General features: G+C 37.0%; 1 protein-coding gene across 2 annotated transcripts in view; it reads left to right on the forward strand.

The window, feature by feature from the left end:
• Positions 1-23,134, forward strand: part of TBC1D31 (TBC1 domain family member 31) — a gene marked incomplete at its 5' end in the record, with an annotated part of 62,173 nt that extends 39,039 nt beyond the window's left edge. The window contains 12 exons of one of the 2 annotated variants that reach the window (XM_079722648.1): positions 688-821; positions 1,135-1,314; positions 2,297-2,529; positions 2,790-2,942; positions 3,959-4,094; positions 8,785-8,877; positions 10,915-10,977; positions 11,499-11,639; positions 12,723-12,917; positions 13,753-13,876; positions 20,950-21,042; positions 22,789-23,134. In XM_079722648.1, coding sequence (XP_079578774.1) covers positions 688-821; positions 1,135-1,314; positions 2,297-2,529; positions 2,790-2,942; positions 3,959-4,094; positions 8,785-8,877; positions 10,915-10,977; positions 11,499-11,639; positions 12,723-12,917; positions 13,753-13,876; positions 20,950-21,042; positions 22,789-22,922 — 1,679 coding nt within the window. In that variant the 3' untranslated portion in view covers positions 22,923-23,134. The remainder of the gene's footprint in view (positions 1-687; positions 822-1,134; positions 1,315-2,296; positions 2,530-2,789; positions 2,943-3,958; positions 4,095-8,784; positions 8,878-10,914; positions 10,978-11,498; positions 11,640-12,722; positions 12,918-13,752; positions 13,877-20,949; positions 21,043-22,788) is intronic. The other variant, XM_079722649.1, reaches the window with a different exon arrangement.
• Positions 23,135-23,356: the final 222 nt, after the last annotated feature.

Below are 23,356 nucleotides of genomic sequence, written 5' to 3' on the forward strand. Positions count from 1 at the left end.
TTTTGGGGGTTGTGCTGGTTACTAAGTGAGAATGAGTTAAAGTCAGCCTTAGAGGCCTCTTCAGTGGAATGGATTCTGCTTTCTATTGGCTGACTTTCAGAGGACACTGCTGCAGCTGTCACTGATTGGTTGGTTTTCAAAGTCAAGTTTACTGAAACAAGTTGTCATTGATCAGTTAGATTTAAAACCAGTCCTGGTGACTGCCAGTTACCATAGCTATAGAACACTCTCTTCCTAGAAATGGGACTCTTTCATTAGGTATGAATTTTAGTAGATTTGAGGAGGTTGCCATTTAACATTGATCACATTTTATTGAAGACTTAAATAGGGACCTTTTTTAGGAGGGTCATTTTGTGAACCAGGAGAAATCTAAATACATGCAGCATACAAGCCAGCAGGAAACAGAGAGCCTTATAGCTACCATCAGGAATACTTTGGGAAGGTTCGTTTGTTTTAGTTGACACTTTCTCATTGACTGCTCTGAAGAAACGGGAATATTCTATAAACCTAAAATACTGAGGTAACATGATGGAGTTTTAAAATCTATTGTTCTAGAATTTAAAGAGTTATGTTTTCCTTATTAATGGGCCTGTTGAGGATATAAAGAGTGGATACATTTAAGAACTGCAAAGCTCTTTGATGATATAGAAAGGTGTAAAGGTAAATTTTCAATTTTTTTCTTCATAGTCAATTGGTGTCAACACTGGTTTGAATATTTTCCTAATCCTCCCATCAATATTCTTAGTATGATAGAAAATGTTTTGGCATTTCATGACAAGGAACTCCTGCAACACTTCATAAATCATGATATAACTTCCCAGGTAAGAAATGTAAGGTTTTTAGAATAACAACTTATTTTGGAAGCTAACATTGGTTCTGGCATAAATAAGACAGTATTTTCTTGAAAGAATATAATAAACATACTACTGTTATGCTTTTAATAGTATTCCATTTTTTTTCTTCATTAAACTGCTTTCGTGAAAGTCTGTAAAGAAGAGCCCGAATTAGAGTAGTTCTTTTCATAATTATGTTCTTAATATAATGCTTTTAGTATCTAAACCAAACGAGCATATTAGCAATGGCTGTTATGACTTTTCCCTCAAGAACTAATACATATTTTCTTATTTCTTTTAGCTGTATGCATGGCCTCTCCTTGAAACTGTGTTCTCGGAAGTACTGACAAGAGAGGAGTGGCTAAAATTATTCGATAATGTCTTTTCCAACCGTCCGTCATTCCTCCTGATGACTGTTGTGGCCTATAACATATGTTCTAGAGCTCCTTTGCTCAACTGTAATCTTAAAGATGATTTTGAGGTACATATCCTTGTTCTTAAGTAGTGGTTCTCAAATTTCATTTATTTCAATTAAAAATCCACGTATTTATTGAGTACCTACTATATGTCAGGTACTGGTGCCAGGTGGTAAGAATATAGCAGAGAATAAGTTATCAGTGCATCTTGGCCCTTACATAGCTGTAGTCAGTCATAGCTTGACTACTAGTCCTAAAATCATAGCTTCGGAGAAGAATCATGATAATATTGGAGTTTTGTGCTTTTTGCCTATTTAAAGGATGTTTAACAATTGGGTAGTTGTTTATTTTGTGCATGATCTTATCAGTGACCCAACTGGTCTGTGATAATCTGGATGCTTATTACACATGCAGAATGGTAACTATGAGAATTTTGAGGACAGTGGCTGAAAGAAAGCATTAGAGGTAGTTTTTAAAGGGAGAGGTTCTTTTGGTAACAGGATGAATGAAGTTGGTTTTGTTTGTTACTTATTTTGTGGTTCCTATCAAATTAAACTTTATTTTTACTTCATGATCACAAGATGTGTACATATATGTATGTATGTGTGTACATATATTAGAATTTGGATCTGCCAGCAGAACAAGATAATGTGGAAACACGTCAGATATTTTTTAAAAATCAAGGTTATTTTCAAAGGCTAATTTAGTTTTGAATTTACTTATTTTGGACTTTGAAGAAAAAAATTCCAGTAGAAGAATTTATTTCGTTGCTGAAACAGTCTTCCGTTATAAAGGAAGCCTTCATTTTGACTTAAAATTTTAAAAGTTTTATTTCAAAATTTCATAATATAGTTGTATAAATTTATTTTTTAAAATATGAAACTGGATCTTCATTTTAAAACGGGTTATGAAACGCTTCAGTGAATTTGCAAAAACAAAAAATCCTCTTAAAGATAAATTCACATTTACATGTTTTAAACTCGTTTTAGTTCTACCTTAATTGCTCTACTAGGTAAATCTCAATTTAAACACAAAGTTTTCTTACAGTATTTTTTTCACCATCGGAATAACCTGGATATAAGTGCTGTAATTAGAGAAGTTTATCGTCTCATGGATACCACGCCCACTGATATTCATCCAGACAGCATTCTTGATGTTTTTGTGGCACTGACAAAAGGGCAATACCCAGTATTTAATCAATATCCAAAGTTTATTGTGGACTATCAGACACAGGAACGAGAAAGAATAAGGAATGATGAATTGGATTACTTAAGAGAGAGGTAATCATGGAGTGGTTGTTCTTTGATAAAAACAAAATCTATTATAAACAGAATTTTTATGAAAAAGACATGTAAATTATTAAGTTGTATAAAATCAGAGTTTGAAGGAAGGAAATATCTTTAAAGGTATTCTTGAATATGGAAGTAAAACAGTTACATGTTAATCAGGTGTACATTTTGTGTTTTGTTCATTCTCGGACTTAAATTACTCAGTTTTCTTATTTGCGTCTTGTTATAATAATAAATATTGTCTACTCTAGGCAGGCAGTTGAAGACATGCAAGCTGAAGTAGACCAGCAAAGAGTTGAAGATGAAGCTTGGTACCAAAAACAGGAACTGCTTCGTAAAGCTGAAGAAACAAGGAGAGAAATGCTCTTACAAGAGGAGGAGATGATGATACAGCAAAGACAAAAGTATGTTTAACACTCTGAAAAAAGCTGGACATCTGAGTTATTTTAATAATTTTTATTTCTTTCACTATTATGAAATTATATATAATTATATACAGTTTCACTTTGTATAGTATTACCCAGCTCTGCTATTTCCATTAAGCAAATGTTTAAGCTAATAAAAAGAAATTATAATACATTTTTCAAAAAATTGGCATATAGTAAAATGTAATTCTAAAGCTATACTGAGTATAATATAACTTGCTGTGATTATTCAGAAGTAATACAAGATCTAAGATACCTTTTACAGTGGGCAGAAATGCAACACAATGCTGGGTAAATCATCTTTAGTGGAGTATAATTTTTTAAATTGTGTTTTAAACATATTTGTGTGACCTGAAAATGAAACATAAAATGATTGTCTCATTATACATTTCATACTTTGGAGGACAGGGAAAGAAGTATTAAATGCTTATTCAATAATATGTTAATAAGGCAAAATGTTTAAATTAGTTAAGATCATAGGATAAGCATTGAGATTAAGGCTAATTGTTGGGAAAATCACTTCTGTAAGTGTTTGTTGATTCTTATTTTTGTATAGGACTTTATGAAACAGATTTCTGGTGTGAGTTAAAAAAAATTACTGAACTGAGCCATTAGCCTTCTAAAATTCTAAAAGAATAAGCATACATAATCTTTGGTAACATCAGAGTATTTTGGGGCCTTCTTTTCTCAGATAAAGGATATTAATTATATTGAGGTGATCTGAGTAGTAGACCTGTTAAAGAGAATTTTTGAGTATGAAGAAATAGCCAATTGCATGTGGACTTGTCATTTTCATGAATGCAGGCTTGTTTTGTAATTGAGCGTTTTCATTTATATATTATAAAAACCCATGTTATGATGGCACCAGTTGAATTGGGAAAGCAGACCAAAATAGGTGGCAGGCCTTTCATTGTTGTGAAACATAGTATTTTTCCATTTAAATATATATTGGGAAATGATTTTATTTATTCCTCTTGATGTATTTTGTGTTTAAGACTAGATGCTGTGAAAAGAGAGTTGAAAGTAAAGGAAGTGCACTTACAAGATGCTGCAAGAAGGCGTCTTCTGCAGCTTCAGCAAGATCAGCGTGAAATGGAGCTAAGAAGACTGGGTGATGAAATTGAGAGAAAGGTTTATTATTCTTAGTTCTCATACATTATCTCCATTAACTCTCATTTAAATGTAACGAACACCTTCAAGTTAAATATTATTCCTAGAGTTCACAAGGGATACGAAATAGCCCCTTTAGTTTTATGTAATTCCGCCCCACCCCCAGCTATTCTTAGTCTCTTTTATATTTCATTAATGGTTAAATGTTTTAGAAATGCCAGGAAAATGGGTCAAGTTGACGAGTGTCCTTGATGACGGTTTCTTTTAGAGAAGTATCAATTAACCATGAAGTTAATTGTGAAGTAAGGGAAATGCTCCTTTTTAATATAAAAATTTACACATCGCCAGTCTAAAAAGATTTCCATTATAAAATATATGGAGTTAAAATGGACCTTCTCCACTCATCTCTCATTTCATCCCCAGCGATAAATTATTTTTAAATGGTTATATATCTTTCTCTTTTTTATGGTTGCATAGTATTCCATTATATGGACATGTCATAGTTTACTTAACTAATCTTTTGCTGTTGGACATTTAGGTTGTTTGCAGTATTCTGCTGTACGAAACACTGCTAGATTGTGCATTCTCGGTACAAATCTTTGAGTAGTTGCACACATATTTTTGTTGAATAAATTCCAAGGTATGCCAAATTGTCCTCCAAAAATGAATGCACTTAGGTATTTTAAGAATATAAGGGTACCGATACCCTAGTCAATTTGGAGTGCATCATTCTTAATATTTGCCAGTCTGATAGGTGATAGTTGAAAAATGGTTTTGTTTTTTGGGTTTTTTTGTTTTTTTTGCTAGTGATGTTAACTGTCTATTTATCTATCTATCTATCTATCTATTTATTTATTTATTTATTATTTGAGGTACGTGGGCCTCTCACTGTTGTGGCCTCTCCCGTTGCGGAGCACAGGCTCTGGACGCGCATGCTCAGAGGCCATGGCTCACAGGCCTAGCTGCTCCGCGACATGTGGGATCTTCCCAGACCAGGGCACAAACCTGTGTACCCTGTATCGGCAGGCGGACTCTCAACCACTGCACCACCAGGGAAGCCCAGTCTCTTCATTTATTTATCTTCATTTGTAGAACTAAAAATTGCATATCTAAATCGTTTCTCCATTTTTCTACCAAGTTACTCTTTTTCTTACCAATTTACACAGGCCCTTTTATCATTTGGGGCAGCAGTGTCCAATAGAAGTGTGATGTGAGCCACATGGGTAATTTTAAGTTTTCTAATGGCCACATTAAAAAGTAAGAAGAAACAGGTGAAATTAATTTTAATAATATTTAACTCAGTATATTTGAAATTATCTTTGCAGTATGTAATTAGTATACATTGTCATTGAGATGTTTTACCTTTTGTTTGTACTAAGTCTTCGAAATCTAATAGTCAGTTTATACTTGTAGCACACCTCAATTAGGACTGATCACATTTTTTTTTTTTTTTTTTTTTTTTTTTTTTTTTTGTGGTATGCGGGCCTCTCACCGCTGTGGCCTCTCCCGCTGCGGAGCACAGGCTCCGGACGCGCAGGCCCAGCAGCCATGGCCCACGGGCCCAGCCGCTCCGCGGCATATGGGATCCCCCCAGACCGGGGCACGAACCCGCATCCCCTGCATCGGCAGGCGGACTCTCAACCACTGCGCCACCAGGGAGGCCCAGGACTGATCACATTTTAAGTGACTTAACAGTTATATGTGGCTATAGTGCTTGCCTCACAGCATAGGGTCAGGGCATTAATCCTTTTGTCTGTTGAGAATGTTTTGCTCGGTCTGTGTTTCTTGACTCTAAGAATGTTTGCAGTGTCTTTTTTTCATCATGTAAAATTTAATTTTTGGATAACCAACTTCATTAGTTTTTTATGACTTCTAGGTTTTCTGTCATGTTTATTAACCTTCCCATTTAAGGTTAGTGTACCACTTATGCCTATTTTCTTCTAGTTCTGTAGCTTTCTGTTGTTTTTTTAAATCTTTGATTATCTTATCTTATTTTATTTATTTATTTATTTATTTATTTATGGCTGCATTGGGTCTTTGTTGCTGCGCGCGGGCTTTCCCTAGTTGTGGCGAGCAGGGGCTACTCTTCATTGCGGTTCGCAGGCTTCTCACTGCGGTGGCTTTTTTTTGTTGTGGAGCATAGGCTCTAGGCGTGCAGACTTCAGTAGTTGTGGCATGCAAGCTCAGTAGTTGTGGCTCACGGGCTCTAGAGCGTGGGCTCAGTAGTTGTGGCACACAGGCTTAGTTGCTCCGTGGCATGTGGGATCTTCCCGGACCAGGGCTCGAACCCGTGTCCCCTGCATTGGCAGGCGGATTCTTAACCACTGCGCCACAGGGAAGTCCCTAAGAGTCAGCAGATTATTGTGTGCCAGCAAATCTGACCCACCACCTGTTTTTAAGACTCGTGAGTTACAATGGTTTTAACATTTTCAGTGGTTAAAAAAAGTCGGAATCAAAGAATAATAATTCATAACATGAAAATTATATTAATTTTTTAAAAACATGAAATTCAAATTTCAGTGACCATAAATACAGTTTTATTGGAAAACGATCACACTTATTTGTTTACATATTTCTTTGGCTGCTTTCGCACTACAACAGCAGAGGTGAATAGCTGACACAAACTATGTCCCACAAAGCCTAAAGTATTTAACTCTGAGACCCTTTACAGGAAGAGTTTGCCAGCCCCTGATGTGTCTGAAAATTGAATGTAAGGAATGAGTTAGGAACCAAGCTTACTTCTTTCCAAAGGCAAGTCAATTTTCCCAGCAGCATTTGTTAAATATTAGCAAAGTCATTTTGCCAGCTGATGGTTATTAAATGTTCAGTTCCCCTATAAACTTGATCTCCTCCTTTGCTGTCTATTCCTAAGCCAGTTAACACCTGTGTAATGTTTTACTAATTAGTAGGCCTAATTACCACAATTAGTGTGCCTTTTAAAGAGTTTTCTAAAGTATTCTCAAATGTTTATCATTTCAAATAGACTATGAAAATTTTATCTCTCCCTCTCTCTCTCTCTGAATCCCCCCATCCTATTGGAATTTTTATTAGGATTGCACTGAATTTGTAAACTAATTAAGGAGTTTCAAACTTGCTTTTGATAAAGTAGTAAATATTTAAATTTTTCTTAAGATTTTCATTCATCTATATTAATAATCTATTATCTCTTTTTATAGCATGAGATAATACTTTGTTTTGTTTAAAGCCAATTAATTTAAGTTGTGTTTTAAAATCCATGATTTCTTTTAACTATCTTATCTAGTAAATGAGGTTGATAATTCATTATTCTAGAAAATCTATGTTCTTCTCCAAAAGTAATACAGGCTTAGAACTCTGATCTCTTTATTCCAAACCCCTTTGAGATAGTGGAAGGCAGTTTTTTGGTGGAAGAATCCTGTCAGGTCCTTTCAGTGGCACGATCTGGCCTCTGCCTCCCATTCCAGCCTCCTGCCCTTCCATCTCCCTGGGCTGACAGTGAGCTCTGACCCTGCTAAATAGCAGAAGCTTCTCTACTCACCGTTCGGGCACCAGCAGGAAAGGCTGCTTGAGTCCAAAGTGACACGTACAAGTGACACAGACATCTGTTAGTAGCAAGGAAAGTTGATCTGTTTTGCTCTGGTACATAGCTGTTTGTGTCTCTGAAAATTCATGAGCAAAAGAGCTTCTGTAATTGAAATTCCTAAAAAGCATTATTTGCTACGCCAAACGTCTCCTCCACCTCTTAGCATTATAACTACTCTTGCTTCATCAACTCAAGTATCCCCACCTTTGAGCTAACTGCTTTCTCAGGAACCTCTTTAAGTTGAACTGGTTTTCAGTCTGTGGTTATTTTACTCCTTGGATACATGTCCTTGCACATCCCACTATACTCTCATTTTTACTGTTTGTTTCTCTGATTATATGTATTTGATAGTTTGTCTACAATAGCTAACACTTTGCCTTATGCGTGTAAGTAGTAATGCAATCATTAACCGTTTACTGGTTGGATGAAATGATTAGGTTAGATGCCTCATGGGTTATAGTTTGTTTTGTTTTGTTCTGAAACACATGTCATGTTATTCTCACTCCTAAAGAATGAGCATTTTAGGCAGCCAAGTATTTAAGACAGTTCCCAGGAGTCTCTATCTAAAGAGTTCCTGATCCAAATCCTCTAGGGTATAGGACTGAAAAGCTCCCAAGTAATCAAATTTTGAGAAAGGTGAACTTTAAATTGGCTAAGTCCAAGCAGGGCACATACAGGTTGAACAGTCCACAGTAAACTTTAACTTGAAATTACTAGTTGCCAAACCGAATTTAGAAAAGTATAGAAGTTTAATCAAAAAGAACATTAAATAAATGTTATATCGAATAAGATTAAACATTTTATATTTTTATCCACTGTGAATTTAAATTGCTCAAGTTTTTCTAACTCATAATATGGCTAATGTAATATGGAAAGCACTGCCATCTGTTCTCCCAGTCTGGGCAGATGAGCATATGGTAATTGTGTTTTCTTTTTTAGAAAATTATGCTTAACTTTAACTCAGACATTATTTCTAGATTCCACAGTGAATGTTAATAGATTGGCAATTATTCTGGTTTCAAAAACCCAATACCTATTATTTTAAATGCATTTAGCGGGTTGTTCATATTACAAGATTACTAAATCTATTAAATAAAAAATATTTTTGTAAATTATTTTTGTTATTCACAGTTCGTTATTTGGCCGTAGGTACATATGAGAGATCGAGAAATTGCTGCCACAGCCAAAGACCTAGAAACGAGACATCTGGAACTCGAATCACAAAAAAGACTTTATGAGAAGGTATAAATCAACAATTTCCAATATAAGAAAAGCAGAGTTTGCACGAACTCTTTTTAGACAGTTTATTCAAGGTTTTTTAATGTTCATTTTATTTGTTTTTTTTTTTCAAGAAGAGTGTAGTGTTATCCAGGATTGTAAGGTAGCCAGAATGTCTGATGCACAGTTTGTTGTAATTCTTTAATTCATGTTTCTCTTAACAACTTAGTCTAGTGTCTGAAGCACCAGATGTAAGCCCCAGATTTTGCCTCAGGATCTTTTACTAACTTACTAAGTTTTCTTATATCTGTGTAATAGTGACTGCAAAATTAACCCAGTACTTCACAAAGATCCTACAAGGTAAGTCAGATAAGAGCTGTAAGGCACTCTAAATTTGAATCTTCTGGAATCCAATCAGTAAGTACCTACTTTAGCACGTATAATTCAGTTTCCAAGACCCTGGAAAAGGAAACTTTGTTACTGCTGTAGATATTTTTTGTTGGGGAAAAGCATTATGTTACTCATTTATTTAATGTTGAAACCAAGTTTTCACTTTCCTCTTAAAGTCAGACTGAGTTTGAAATTAGCGATAACTACAAATACGTAACAGGTAACATGCATATGATTGTTTGTTGCTCACATTAAATAAGATTTAAAACATAGCATCCATTCATAACTACAACACTTTAAGTTTCTACACTGAACTTTTTCTAAATCTGAGCCCCAGGAATTTACACTAAGTCTCCTATGATTTTGAATTAGAATTCATTCATTTGAACTAAGCTTGAGGTTATTTTTTTACTATCTTTTCTGCGGGGGAGGTGGAGTGGTGGCACCGGGGGCATGATTTCAGAATTAACAGAAATTTTGCAAGAAAATACTAAAAATTTCAAAGTGTTTTTCTCTCAGATTCTCAAATATTAACATTTTTCTAAATTTGCATTATCCTTCTCTTTCTGTCTGTACACACATTTTTTTTTCCTGAGCTGTTTGAGTAAGTTACAGACATGATGCTCTTTTACCCCTGAATACTTCATTGTATATTTTCTACAAGGAATCCTTATTACATAATCACAGTACAATTATCAGAATCAGCACATTAACATATTATTATGTTGTATAAACCGTATTCACATTTTATCAGTTGTCCTAAAAATGTCTTTTATAGCAAAAGAAAATCTAAGCTAATCCATTTGTTTCAGTTGTCATGTCCCTGTATTCTCCTTTAAGTTGGAACCATTCCTGAGTCTTGTCTTTATATTTTATGACATTTATACTTTTGAAGCATATAGGCCAGATATATTGTAGAATGTTCCTCAATTAGCATTTGTTGTTTACCTGATGACTAATATCAAGCACCTTTTCATATATTCATTGTCCGTTTTTATATCTTCTTTGGAGATCATGTGGTTAATGTCTGTTTAAAGCATGTAGGGCCATACTTTCTTGGTTTTTATTATATCGTGTAATTTTTTGTTGAAAACTAGCTATTTTAAGTAAGAGGACATTTCTGGAAATCACATTCTTTTCTCTCCCAAGGGTTTCTTGTTGTTTCTTTGCTTAGTGACTTTTCTGAATTATTCTGTAAAGTATTCTTTGTCATGTCATAGCCACTGAAGTCTCTACTCAGGTAGCCTGGTGACTAGACAGAGATTTCCTTAAATCCCTTGAACCAGTAAGCCTCTAGTCTTTGCCGAGAGGCACCATGTGCATCATTTTCGGGCACACTTTCAACACTCAGTTAGATAGTTTACAACTCTCTTAGATTTCACTTCCTGATTTTGCAAAACCTCAGTTCACCAGAGCTGAGCGCTTAGGACCTTCTCGGGTCTGAGCATTCACACAGCCCTTGGCACGTGCACATTTTTTACACATGCACATGGCCTTCTAAAGTCCCAGGAATCAAAAAAAAATAAAATTAAATAAATAAATACATAAATAAAGTCACAGGAATCTATTGGAGCATTTCAAAGCCCCCTATAGGTATCTGATTCCCCAGCTTTTCCTACAAAGCTTTTTGATTGGCCCGTTGTTTGCTCTGTGATCCACTGCCTTGGACAGTCACGATGTTCCACAGTTTCCCCTGATTGTTTTCAGCAGACATCCCCAGGGAAAAGGCTACAGGTGAGTTATGGGTCAGGTCAAATAAAAACAGCCTTGAAAGTGGGGTCTTCCAAGTCAGATGATGACAGTTCTCTGGGAATGGGAGTTAGAAGGACCTCAACTCCATTTTGTCCCCTCCATTAGCTGCCAGGCTAATGATTTTCAAAGCTAATGGCAGAGCTTAGGGGTGGCATGGAATAGGAATAATGCAAGTTTAAAATGCCATAAAGTTCGTCCTTCATACTAAGGTTCAGCCATTTTTATGAATAAATGCTCCCCAGATTGCTGTAAGCCTTCAGTTAATTTCCAGAGTTCTGAAAAAGTTTGTTTTGCCAGTGATCTCAGTGCTTTTATAGATGAATTTTCAGAGGTCCTTACTCTTATTTCCACTGATGTCACCACTGTTTGGTTTTTACTTTGAAAATTAGATGATTACAGTTTTGGTATTCTGAAAAAGAGCAAAGACGTTTTTGTGTTCCAGCATCATTATTATATGGATTGGTGATTTTTTTTTTTTTTTTTACAAATGATTTCTTTAACAGAATCTCACTAGAAATCAAGAAGCTATTGCAAAAGAAATGAGAGAAGATGTAGACGCCCATAAACGAAAAGTGGATCTTGAAAAACACATGTTTCACAGACCGAAAGGAACAGATCAAACTCAGAACCAAAAAACTCAGAAGGTAAAAATATGATAAATTTAGTGTATCTATAGAAGGAGGAATTACCATCTGCCATTCTTTTAAAAGAAGGAATTTAATATTGAACTCTGTAAAGTTAATTTGTTTCTTTGCTTCAGTTATCACAGTTCCTAGAAACTCACATTATTTTATTTAGAGGTTACTTACTTCACTGACAGCCATATACATGTGTCTTTTATACTCTGAGAATTTCAAGACTTGGAAGAAAATACATAGGGAATAACTTTATAAATTTTAGTGCCCTACATTTTTAAGCCTCCGAAATTATCCCTGAGTGGATTAGTTGCAAAACATCAGGTCTCTGCCTGGTATAATATAAGCCAGCATTTCCAAAGTGTATTCTGTAGAATATCAATAACTAGTATTAAATAAAATGGGGATGACAAGTATTGAAAATGCTGTCTTAAAGTTAGGTTTTTCCATTCCAGGTTTGAGGATATGGCACATTGTGAATCTTTAAGAAATTTTCTTAAACTTATTTTATAGAATTTCTTGTGGAGTATCCTTTCAGAAATGCTGGCTTAAATGAATGGAAATAGAATTTGAGGGCTTCAGGATAGAACTTTGTCTATTATCCCTTTAACGAAATGTTAAATGGGTCTGTGGCAGGGCCTGGCCCTGTTCCAAAAGCCAGGAATAGTGTAAGATTTCCCTACCTTCTGTTCTGTCCCTTGGCTTCCCCCCCAGAATATCCCCTCCCCCCTTTTTTTTCCTTATAGGCTTTTGTCCAGTCTGTAAAAATAGGTTCTTCTGACTCCTTTTCAAAGGACTGAAACATAGGAATTGTTTAATTCCACCCATCCCTTAGCCTAGAAGTTCTCAACCTTGGCTATACATTAGAACCACTTGAAGAGCTTTCTAGAAATACCAATATCCAGCTGATAAAGAGATTGATTTAGTTGGTTCGTGGTGGAGCCTGGACATCAGTTTGTTTTAAACACTGAGGTGATTCTAATATGCAACCAGGGTTGTGAACATCTATCCTGGACACTTGGGTACGTTGAATGGACATACCGTATTTTATGTAGTCTAATCTTGCTTCTGAAATTTACGAATTTTTCTTAGTTAGTTGAAGAAAATTTGGCAGAAGCTGAACGAGGATGTCTAAATACTGACTGGCGAATTCAAGCTTTACATAAACAAAGATGCGATGATCTATACCGAAATGAACATTACCAGGACGTAGCCAAACTGCTTCGGAAAAACAGAAAGAAAGAAATGGAAGTATTAAATGCAGTGATGGAGGGGGAAGCTAAAAAGGTAAGAATGGTGTTATAAACTTCTTTTTATTAATCATTTAAATCTTGAAATAGTACATAATCAAATGGCAATAGCATCAAACCACATAATTTGTGTTTGAAAAGATCTTAAAGATGATCTAATTTTAATAGGTAGTGCTCAGAGAAGTCCAATGTTGATGCCACCTAAGAATGACTAAGTGTCTTTCTCAGTTACGTTAGTGTCTCAACTTCCTAACCTCGTGGATTTGTTCTAGCTGATTGTATAGTATTACTACTTTAATTTACCTAATTTTTTATACTAGCAACGTAAACGACTTTGAACAGTTAGGAATTATGTGTAGCTACTAGTAACAAAAACCAAAATAACAGTAACTATAAGCAAGATAGAAGTATTTTTCTTTTTCACATGAAAAGTCTGGAGGTGAGCAGTCCACAGTTGGTATCCTGGCTCCAAGGTCATCAGAAAAACTGCCCCCTTCAACCTTTCTGCACTATTTCCTGGAGTATGTCTTTCATTCTCAAGGATACCTTTCCATCCATTAATTTTAAAAACTCAGTCCCATAAGGTTTGAGATCTGAAATGTATTGAAATGAATTGTTATTTCAGTGACAGTTGGGACCTGTATGGCACTCTGAGGAACTGAATAGTAGGGACATCAGAAGTGCCTCTGCTTTCAAGGTTCTTCAACAGCCTTGAGCCAAGACAGGCACCCAAATTCCCTAATGCCAAATAAATCCTACGTGCCTGCGTGCCTTGGAAATATAAAGTAGAGGAAACAAAAGGGGCTACTTCACTATAGGAACTTGCATTAGCACAATTTTTATGTGATTTTTTTTCATTTATTTGTATTTAGTGGGAGGAAGCTGAAGAACAAGACTTTGATTTGAAATCAGAAAAGAAAGCTGCTGCTCTTTCAGATGCCTCTAGAAGGTGGTTCCTAGAGAATGAGATACATGCTCAACATTCGTATCATAAAGGTGAGCATCGTGAATGCTTCTCTCTCCCTTCATGGTGTTACACCTTCATTCATTTACTGTGGTCTCTTATCATGGATACATCCTTGAGATGTATTTTGGCACTTTTAGTCAAATTATTGCTCAGCTAAAAGGTAATCACTAGTGACCACTTTTTGGTCCGGAAGGGTGGGATGAGGAGGTGGGGCTGTTTAAAAAAAAAAAAAAAAGCTCCAATTAAGAAAAATTTCTCAACCATCCTGTAGAATTGTTTTATTCCACAGTCCTTGGCATCCCCTTAATGTACTAGACTATGATTTGTTCCCAAAGTGCTATTTCTAGTTAATTTTAGTAAAAATGTGTACTTTGCCAATAGCTGGTCCTCAGAACAACGGTTTATTAAAGTAACACAAGGAAACTTATTATAGGATCTAATCAAACATTAGGTTTTGGTGCAAGGCTTACAGTGGCATTCAATGAAAAATCAAAATTTTAATTTAAAATTCTTGGAAATTCCCTGGCAGTCCAGTGGTTAGGACTCAGTGCTTTCACTGCCGTGGCCCAGGTTCAATCCCTGGTTGGGGAACTAAGATCCCACAAGCCCCATGGCACGGCCAAAATAATAATAATAATAATTTAAAATTCTAAAATAGAGTACAGATACAGGGAACTTCTGTTTTACTGTAGCTTGTATTGTTTCAGTCTTTTATAAAATGTATTATTACTTTTTAAAATAACAGCCTTACTGATATGTAATTCACATGCCATACCATTCACCTATTAAAAATATACAATTCAACAGTATTGTATTGCCATATATTAAAAAATATATTCAGAGTTGTGCAGCCATCACCACGATCGAGTTTAGAACATTTTCACAGCCCCAAATAAACCCCATGTCCATTTGCAGTCATTCCTCATTTCCTGCCACTCCCCCCAGCCCTTGGCAACCACTAATCTACCCGTTTCTGTAGATTTGCCTATTCAGGAAATTTCGTATAAATGGAATCATATGCTACATGGTCCTTTGTGTCTGACTTCTTTCACCAGCATAATGTTTTGAGGTTCAGCCATGTTGTAGCATATATCAGTACTTCACTCCTTTTTAATGCAGAATAATATTCCATTGTATGAGTATTCCACATTTTATTTATCCATTCATCAATTGATAGACATTGGGGTTGTGTCCACTTTTGGGCTTTTATGACTAATGCTGCTCTCTGTGCATTACCTTTGTAATTACTTTTGTAGTGCACAAATTGAAAAGCAAAAATAGAGGTTAGATGCTATCATCATTTATTTAGGCTGCTTTTGAAACCCCTCATTACCTCTCACGCTTTTGGGTTTAGGTCCCAAATAGCGCCCGGAGCCCTTGGGGGAAGTGGGGAGCAGAATGTCACAAATTAAAAGACACAAACCACTGGAGCCGCCACTTCTCCCTAACCCTGTCACACTTACCCCAACATTAGAAAGAAAAGAAATTTGAGACTTTTGGAGAAGCTACGAATTTAGAACTTGAAAAGGAAAGAAACTGCAAAAAGCTCCCTGCGTCCGTAGTCTTCCTACATGTTGGCCCTTCCGCCTCCATGGTGTCTTTCTCCCATGCCACCTACGTTTTTTCAACGTTCCTAAATTTCACCAATGAGGGATAGTTTGGTTAATAACCATTCATTTTTCAAAAGGCAAATGTGTAAGGATTTGATCATTGCCTTAATCAGGGTGTATAGATTAAATCCGTGTCGCTTAATCCTAAAACTGGAGGATAATCAGCTATAATTAGGAAAATGGCATACTGATTGGAAGTGCTCAGCATTGGTTTGTCACTCAGAGCCTGGAAGCGAGGCACCAGGAAGTAGGAAGCAGATGAATGTGCCAACGACAGGTCGTTTATTTAACTTTGTGCCTAGTGTCCATCTTTATTAGCACTGGGGAGGAATTCTTATTGTTTCCCAGAAAATAGAACCTTCTGGACAATGTGAATGACCCTCACTGCTCCTAAAACCCCAGGCCCATAAACTTAAACTGAAGCTGAATAGTGAATGATGTCTTATAACATATTAGTCCAGATTTTTAATGGGCAAAGGATTTGAACAGACAGTTCTCCAGAGAAGATATATAATGACCAACACACATATGAAAAGATGTTCAGCTTAAATTAGTCATTAGGGAAATACAAATCAAAACGACATGAGAAAACTTTAAAATTAAAAATATATATACAGTGAGATACAACTTCATGATCTGTAGCATGGATGTAATCCACTAACAAGTGTGGGCGAGGATCAGAGGAATTGGAACAGTGCTGGTGGGAACGTGACATGGTGCAGCCACTCTGGGAAACAGTCTGGCAGTTCCTCAAAAGGTTAAATGTAGAGAGACTGTATGACCCAGCAGTTCCACTCGTAGGTATATACCCAAGAGAACTGAAAACATATCCCTACAAAAACTTGTACATTGAATGCTCACAGCATCATTATTCATAATAGCCAAAAAGTAGAAACAACCCAGATATCCATCAAATGCGGAATGGATAAACAAAATATGGTATATCCATACAATGGAATCTTATTTAGCGATAAAAAGGAATTAACTACTGATTCATGCTACAAAATGGATGAACCTTGAAAACCTTATGCTAAGTTAAAGAAGCTAGACCAAAAGGCCACATGTTATATGACTCTATTCATGAAATGTCCAGAATAGGCAAACCTGTAGAGGCAGAAGGGGGTTAGTGGTCTGTGGGTGGGAGGGGTCGGGGAGTGGGCCACTAGTGGGTAAGACGTTCATTTGGGGATGATGAAAATGTTCTAGAATGAGTGGTGATGATTATACAACTCTAAGTGTACTAAAAACACTGAACTGTACCCTTTAAAGGGGTGAATTCTGTGGTATGTGAATTACCTCAGTGAAACTTATTTTTTTAATGACATTCGTAAATGCTGGTTGCCAGGTAGGGCCACTGGACCAGGTTTTAAAGTGACTGGGCCTTGAAGAAAGGGAAGAACTTAGAGCAATTGGAGGACGTTTCAGGGAGGGAGGATTTCATGGTGGTGCAGGATCCCAGGCTGGATGTCGGGAACACCGGGTTCTAGTCCCAGCCTCATGGTAAACGAAGACAGAGTTTAAATAATCTTAGCCAGAGTCAATAAGCTGTGTACCTCTGGTTAGTTTATTTACCCACTTGTGTTTCATTTGTGCCTATTAAGAAATGTTTACTGGTCTTCAGTTTCCTCATTTGTAAAATGAGAAGATTATAGACTAGGCGCTTTTTAATTTTGTTACAGTTCTAACATTATATTACACCATTTTCTAACCACTTACAGTCTGTGGGTCTCTCTGAGGATCTCTCCCAGAAACATGCACATACACGTACACACACACACACACACACTCAGCACTTTCCCATAATCATTTTTGTGGATTCCCCAACCAAACGCCTCCATGAACTTCTTGCATGAGACAGAACTTGTTAAAAGTAATTAATCAGTGGCAGAGACTTGCCTGTCGTGGTGATGCAGGTTAGGCCAGCTGGAGCAGAGAGCTTCTGTACAAGGATGGTTAAAGGTATCATTGAAGAAGGCAGGTGATGAGGACCTCCAGTGCCAGGCTGAGCCGTGGGCTTCATCCTGTTTCCCAGCCTGGCTGCAGAGCAGAATGGCCTGCGGAAGACAGAGCACAGGGCTTGTCTCCTGGGCAAGGAACGTGGTTAGGGAAAGGAAGGAAATTTAGTTGTACCTTTTTGTTCCTTTTGAATTTTGTGAGGTACAGGTAATACCACTTCAGTAAATAAATACTAATTTTAAATAATAAGAATCACTTTTGGGGCTTTAAAATAAATACATTAAATGAAGGAAAACAAGTTGTAGTGCAAAGAAGTATAGAAAAAAGAACTTTCACTTTTTACTGTACTATTTATATGTTCAAATATGTTACAGTTAGCCAGTGACTGGCAATTTTTTGATATATTACAAATTTTTTTAAAAATGCATAGTCAGGACCTCACACTTAATTCTGTAGATTTAAAAAAAATGGAAAGGGCTTCCCTGGTGGCACAGTGGTTAAGAATCCGCCTGCCAATGCAGGGGACACGGGTTTGAGCCCTGGTCCAGGAAGATCCCACGTGCCACAGAGCAGCTAAGCCCGTGCGCCACAACTACTGAAGCCTGCGCGCCTAGAGCCCGTGCTCCACAATAAGAGAAGCCACCGCAATAAGCCCATGCACTGCAACCAAGAGTAGCCCCCGCTCGCCACAGCTAGAGAAAGCCCACGTGCAGCAACGAAGACCCAATGCAGCCAAAATTACATAAATAATTTTTTAAAAAACTGGAAAGCTAGATTTCTGTTTTAAAGTTTCACACGTGAATCTGCTCAGCAGTGTTTGAAACGTTGCTATAAGCAAAGGGGGGGAAACCATTGGCTGTGTGATATTTACAAGACGGCATTTAATTCATCCTCCCTAATAGCCGTGGGCAGGATGGATTTAGGAGGACAGATGAGAGACAAGGTACTGTGAGATCTCAGATTTGGAAGGATCTGATACGTGAATCATCTCTGCAACATTGCAATAGTGGTTATCCAGCCCATGCCAGAACACTAATAGAGCTGGTGAGCTCGTTACCTCATTCCATTTTCTGCCAGTATTTTATTTTAAAGTTGCTCCTTATGTAAAGCTGAACCTGCTTTTCTTTTTGTAAACCCTCTCATTAAAAACTGTTCTCTGGTCAGAATGGCCATCAGAAAGGTCTACAAATAAATGCTGGAGGTGTAGAGAAAAGGGAACCTTCCTACACTGTTGGTGGGAATGTAGATTGGTGCGGCCACTATGGAGAACAGTATGGAGGCTCCTTAAAAAACTAAAAAGAGAATTACCATATGGCCCAGCAATTCCATTCCTGGGCATGTATCCAGAAAAGACGAAAACTCTAATTCAAAAAAATACATGCACCCTAATGTTCATTACAGCACTATTCACAATAGCCAAGACATGAAAGCAACCTAAATGTCCATCAACTAATGAATGGATAAAGAAGATGTAATACATATATACAATGGAATACTACTCAGCCTTAAAAAAGAATGAAATAATGCCATTTGCAACATGGATGGACCTAGAGATTATAATACTAAGTGAAGTAAGCCAGAGAAAGATGAATCATATGATATCACTTATATGTGGAATCTTAAAAAATGATACAAATGAACTTGTTTATGAAACAAACAGACTCACAGACATAGAAGACAAACTTGTGGTTACCAAAGGGGAAAAGGGGGAGAGGGATAAATTAGGGGTATGGGATTAACAGATACACACTACTGTATGTAAAATAGATCAACAACAGGGACTTACTGTATAGCACAGAGAACTATATTCAGTATCTTGTAATAAGCTAGAATACAAAAGAATCTGAAAAAGAATACATAAGTGAATCACTTTGCCATACACCTGAAACTAACACAACATTGTAAATCAACTACAATTAAAAAAAAAAAAAACTATTCTCTGGAGCAATGCAGATTACACTTTCTACCATGATAGCCCTTCAGATATTTTAAGGTGCCTCTTATATTCCATTCCCTGACACCAGTTCAAAATTAATCATTTGGTAATTAGTCACATTATCTTAATGATTCATTGAGCTAAAACGATGAGTTAAAACCATTAGCTGAACACATATCTATGGAATCTAAAAAAAAATGGTTCTGAAAAACCTAGGGGCAGGATAGGAATAAAGATGCAGATGTAGAGAATGGACTTGAGGACATGGGAAGGGGGAAGGGTAAGCTGGGACGAAGTGAGAGAGTGGCATGGACATATATACACTACCAAACGTAAAATAGATAGCTAGTGGGAAGCAGCTGCATAGCACAGGGAGATGAGCTCGGTGCTTTGTGACCACCTAGAGGGGTGGGATAGGGAGGGTGGAAGGGAGACGCAAGAGGGAGGAGATGTGGGGATATATGTATATGAATAGCTGATTCATTTTGTTATAAAGCAGAAAGTAACACAGCATTGTAAAGCAATTATACTCCGATAAAGATGTTAAAAAATTAATAAATTTTTTAAAACACAAATAAAACACACACACACACACACACACACACACACAGCCCATTAGCTGAAGCTCTTGAGCCCAGGTGAAAGGCAGGCATCATCTTCATGAGTCAGTGTGACCCGAGCAGTCTGGGCCTGACTCATGGAGGCTTGGATCCTGGTGATGGGAGTAGAAAGGAAGGGACATCCTGAGTGACATTAGGATGAAAAAATCAAAAAGACTCTGATGTCTTATTGGATGTAAAGCTGTAGGAGTTAGGAAACAGTAAAAACACAGCTGAAGGGTGAGTATAAATTTTGAAGTGAGGGGAGTGATGTTAAAAAAAAAAAATAGGAGGTGGCACCGGTTAGGTGTGGAACACTGCCATGCTTCCTACTCTCATAAGTCCAGGTAAAACTTGCCTATCGCTTGGGACGTCCCTGGTAGTCCAGTGGGTGAGACTCCATGCTCCCAATGCAGGGTTTCATCCCTGGTCAGGAACTAGATCCCGCATGCTGCAACTAAGACTCTGCAGGCCGCAACTAAAGATCCCACATGCCGCAACTAAAGATGCCACGTGCCGCAGCTAAGACCCAGCCCAGCCAAAATAAATAATAAAAATAAAAATATTTTAAAAAAAACAAAACAAAACGTGCCTATCGCTGCTTCTGGTCTGCTGTGTATTGTGATCATGCCTTGCCTGGTTAAGGCTGGTAGTGATCAGCTCGCAGTTGTTCCCAAGGAAGGTTTGCTAATCACATTTAATAGTCTCTCCCAACAAATGTTTGGGATCTCTGTACTAACACCTGTATTTTTCAGTTGTTTGTTGGCTTTTTGTTTTAGCTAAAGGTTTAAAGTACTTTACCAAAACTTCAGCTCAGCTGTTAATTCTCACTAACTGTACTTCCCTTGCCTATTGAATGGTGACAGCATTCTTCCCAGAAGAGAAAACTAAGGGGCTTTTTATCCTTGGCAATTTTAATTCACTAGGGACCGTCTGGAATTAATCATGGCTTTCTATCCATTCCCAAACATTCTCTCTGTTTTTTCACTTTTATAACATAGTGCCCAGGTGCCAAGATGAATGGGTCGCCTCAAGCTGTTTGCCTAGAACCTCACAGTTAAAAGACGTTTCTGAAATGGAGTCCTTGACACAGAGTAAGTCAACAAACAAGAAAGATGTCTTCTGTCATGTTCGATTTAGCAATATTTAAGCAAGATTGTGGCTTAAGTTATATTTGTAGCATGTTGAGACCATTTTCCCAGGGCATTGATCATGGAAATCCTAAAGTGGAGTCAGCAAGATTCTCAAGTTTCCAGCTGGGGAGAAAAACTGGGTCAGTTCGAACCCCAAGTAGAGAAAGCTTGCCAAGTATCATTAGTGTGACTATTTCTCTAGCACCAGCACTGCTGCCCAAAACACAGTTGGAGGCTCCAATAGAAGTCCGTCACTAACTAAATTAATGATATTCATGACTATTTTTTTACATCCTCGTGAAAAGAAAATCTCAGGATTAGTTTTCAAAGCTATTACATATTTGAATTTTCTCAGCTCTTATTCTGGGCTGAGTTCCCTCCAACAACCATTGGAAACATGTGTCTGCTCTGGGCCCTGAGATGTACTGCAGGGCCAGCTTGCTCAGAACTGCTGAGGGCAAGTGGCTCCATGTTTATTAGTTGCCTTTTGATCCCTTGACTTGATTAACTGGAGGTTTTTGTTTATTTCTGGAAGGGATGGGATGGAAACATCTTACAGAAATGCAGTCACAGCATTAAGCCCATAAAGGAGCTAACAGTTTCCCCAGTAAAGTACTTGATTTGTGTTTAAAAGGAGGGGAGGGGACTGGAAACTCTGTTAGACTTTATTTCAACCAACTTTTTCAGTAAAACTGTCATATAAGTGAGGCAGAATTTAACAATGTGTTTTGAGTTCTTTTAGAAGAACAGATTTGTATATAATGTCCCCAAAAGACCAGCTTTATAAGAAATATACCCAATAACAAGTCATGAGTTCCAGTGTTGTGTAAAATATCCTTGCTAACTCATACTCTTATGTGCATCTCTAAATTCTGTGTCAGGGTGTGAATTAAACCAAAAGTCATGTGTAAGTCAAATGAAAGGACAGGAGATTCTCAACTGTTCTCTATTCTGACACGTCAGAACTTTTTAACTAGATAGTTCTAAATTTCAAAATCCAGTTGAGGACATTTGGCAAGTTTCTCATTTGGCAGCAAAATAAGAAAAGCATAAATGTTTTATTCCTTGGGGGAAAAACAGTTTTCAGAAATTGAAGCTATTTGAATATGTAACTAAGTTTCAGAGAAGTATATTTTTAAGATGCTTCTTTTTTGAATTCCAGTATTTACTAGCCCCTCTAAATCAATATGAAATGACTGTTACACTTGGACACATTGTAATGCTCTAATCTTGATCCTGGACTCTCCCTGCCGTTGGCCACTATAAAAAGCACTTGATTTATTTATTCAAGCATTAGGAGAAGTGGTCATGGTGTACATTTCACAATATTAATTTTGGCACCTTGGAATTTTCTCATTACAATAAGCACCATAGTGGAGAAACTTACTATTGCAAAGAACACAAATTCTCTCTTAAACAAGCTTTCTTTCTCATTTAAAAGGTCATCTGTATTCCCAAATCAAAAAAAAAAAAAAAAAAAAGCTAGCCAAAAGCAGATAAGTTCTCTAATAGCATTCATTCAATTCAACGAATAAATATTTGACTTGTAAATGGAACCACATGGGCAGGTAATGTGTTAGGCTTTTTGTTTAAGAAGTTTTGTTTTTAGAATATTCATTTCATTATTGATTTTTTGCAAGTATTTACCTTTAAACACTATACCATTGCTAAAATTAACTGTTGTTAATTTTAAATTTTGTTTTCAAGTTTCATTAAACCAAAGAAAAACATGTTGGGACACCATGCAATGGGATGTTATGGAGAGAGTGAGAAATCTCCGCCAGAGACTCGCCACCCAGGCTCGAAACAGATGTCAAACGCCTCATCTTTTGGCTACTTAGGAGGCTGGTCACCTTGAGAGAGTCAAAGAGCGAGATACCTATTTTGCAATCAGTGACACTGATTTTCAGATTATTTATTTTAAATTCCTACAAAGATCAACCTTTTGTATGAAAAATATGTGTGTATAAAAATTATGTGTTCTCCTTAATCTGGTGCTTTGGGACTTGTAAATGGCTTATTGTACTTTTCACAATAAAAAAAAAATTGAAGCTTTTAAAGCTTTGTATGAGGCCCTTTCAGGTTGCAAGGACCAGCATAAACCTCTTTATGGAACTTTAGTGGATGAGGTTTTATTTTAAAGGTGAACGGAGTAATAAAGAACAGGACACCACCTCAACAGCTGTGCAACCAGGACTGAGCCTGAACTCAGCAGCAGCGCCAGAGCGCGAGCAGTGAGGAGAGGCCCACCTGCCAGCCCCTCTGCCCCCAGCAG

This window comes from Hyperoodon ampullatus, assembly GCF_949752795.1.
Source record: "Hyperoodon ampullatus genome assembly, chromosome: 17".
NCBI lineage: Eukaryota > Metazoa > Chordata > Mammalia > Artiodactyla > Ziphiidae > Hyperoodon > Hyperoodon ampullatus.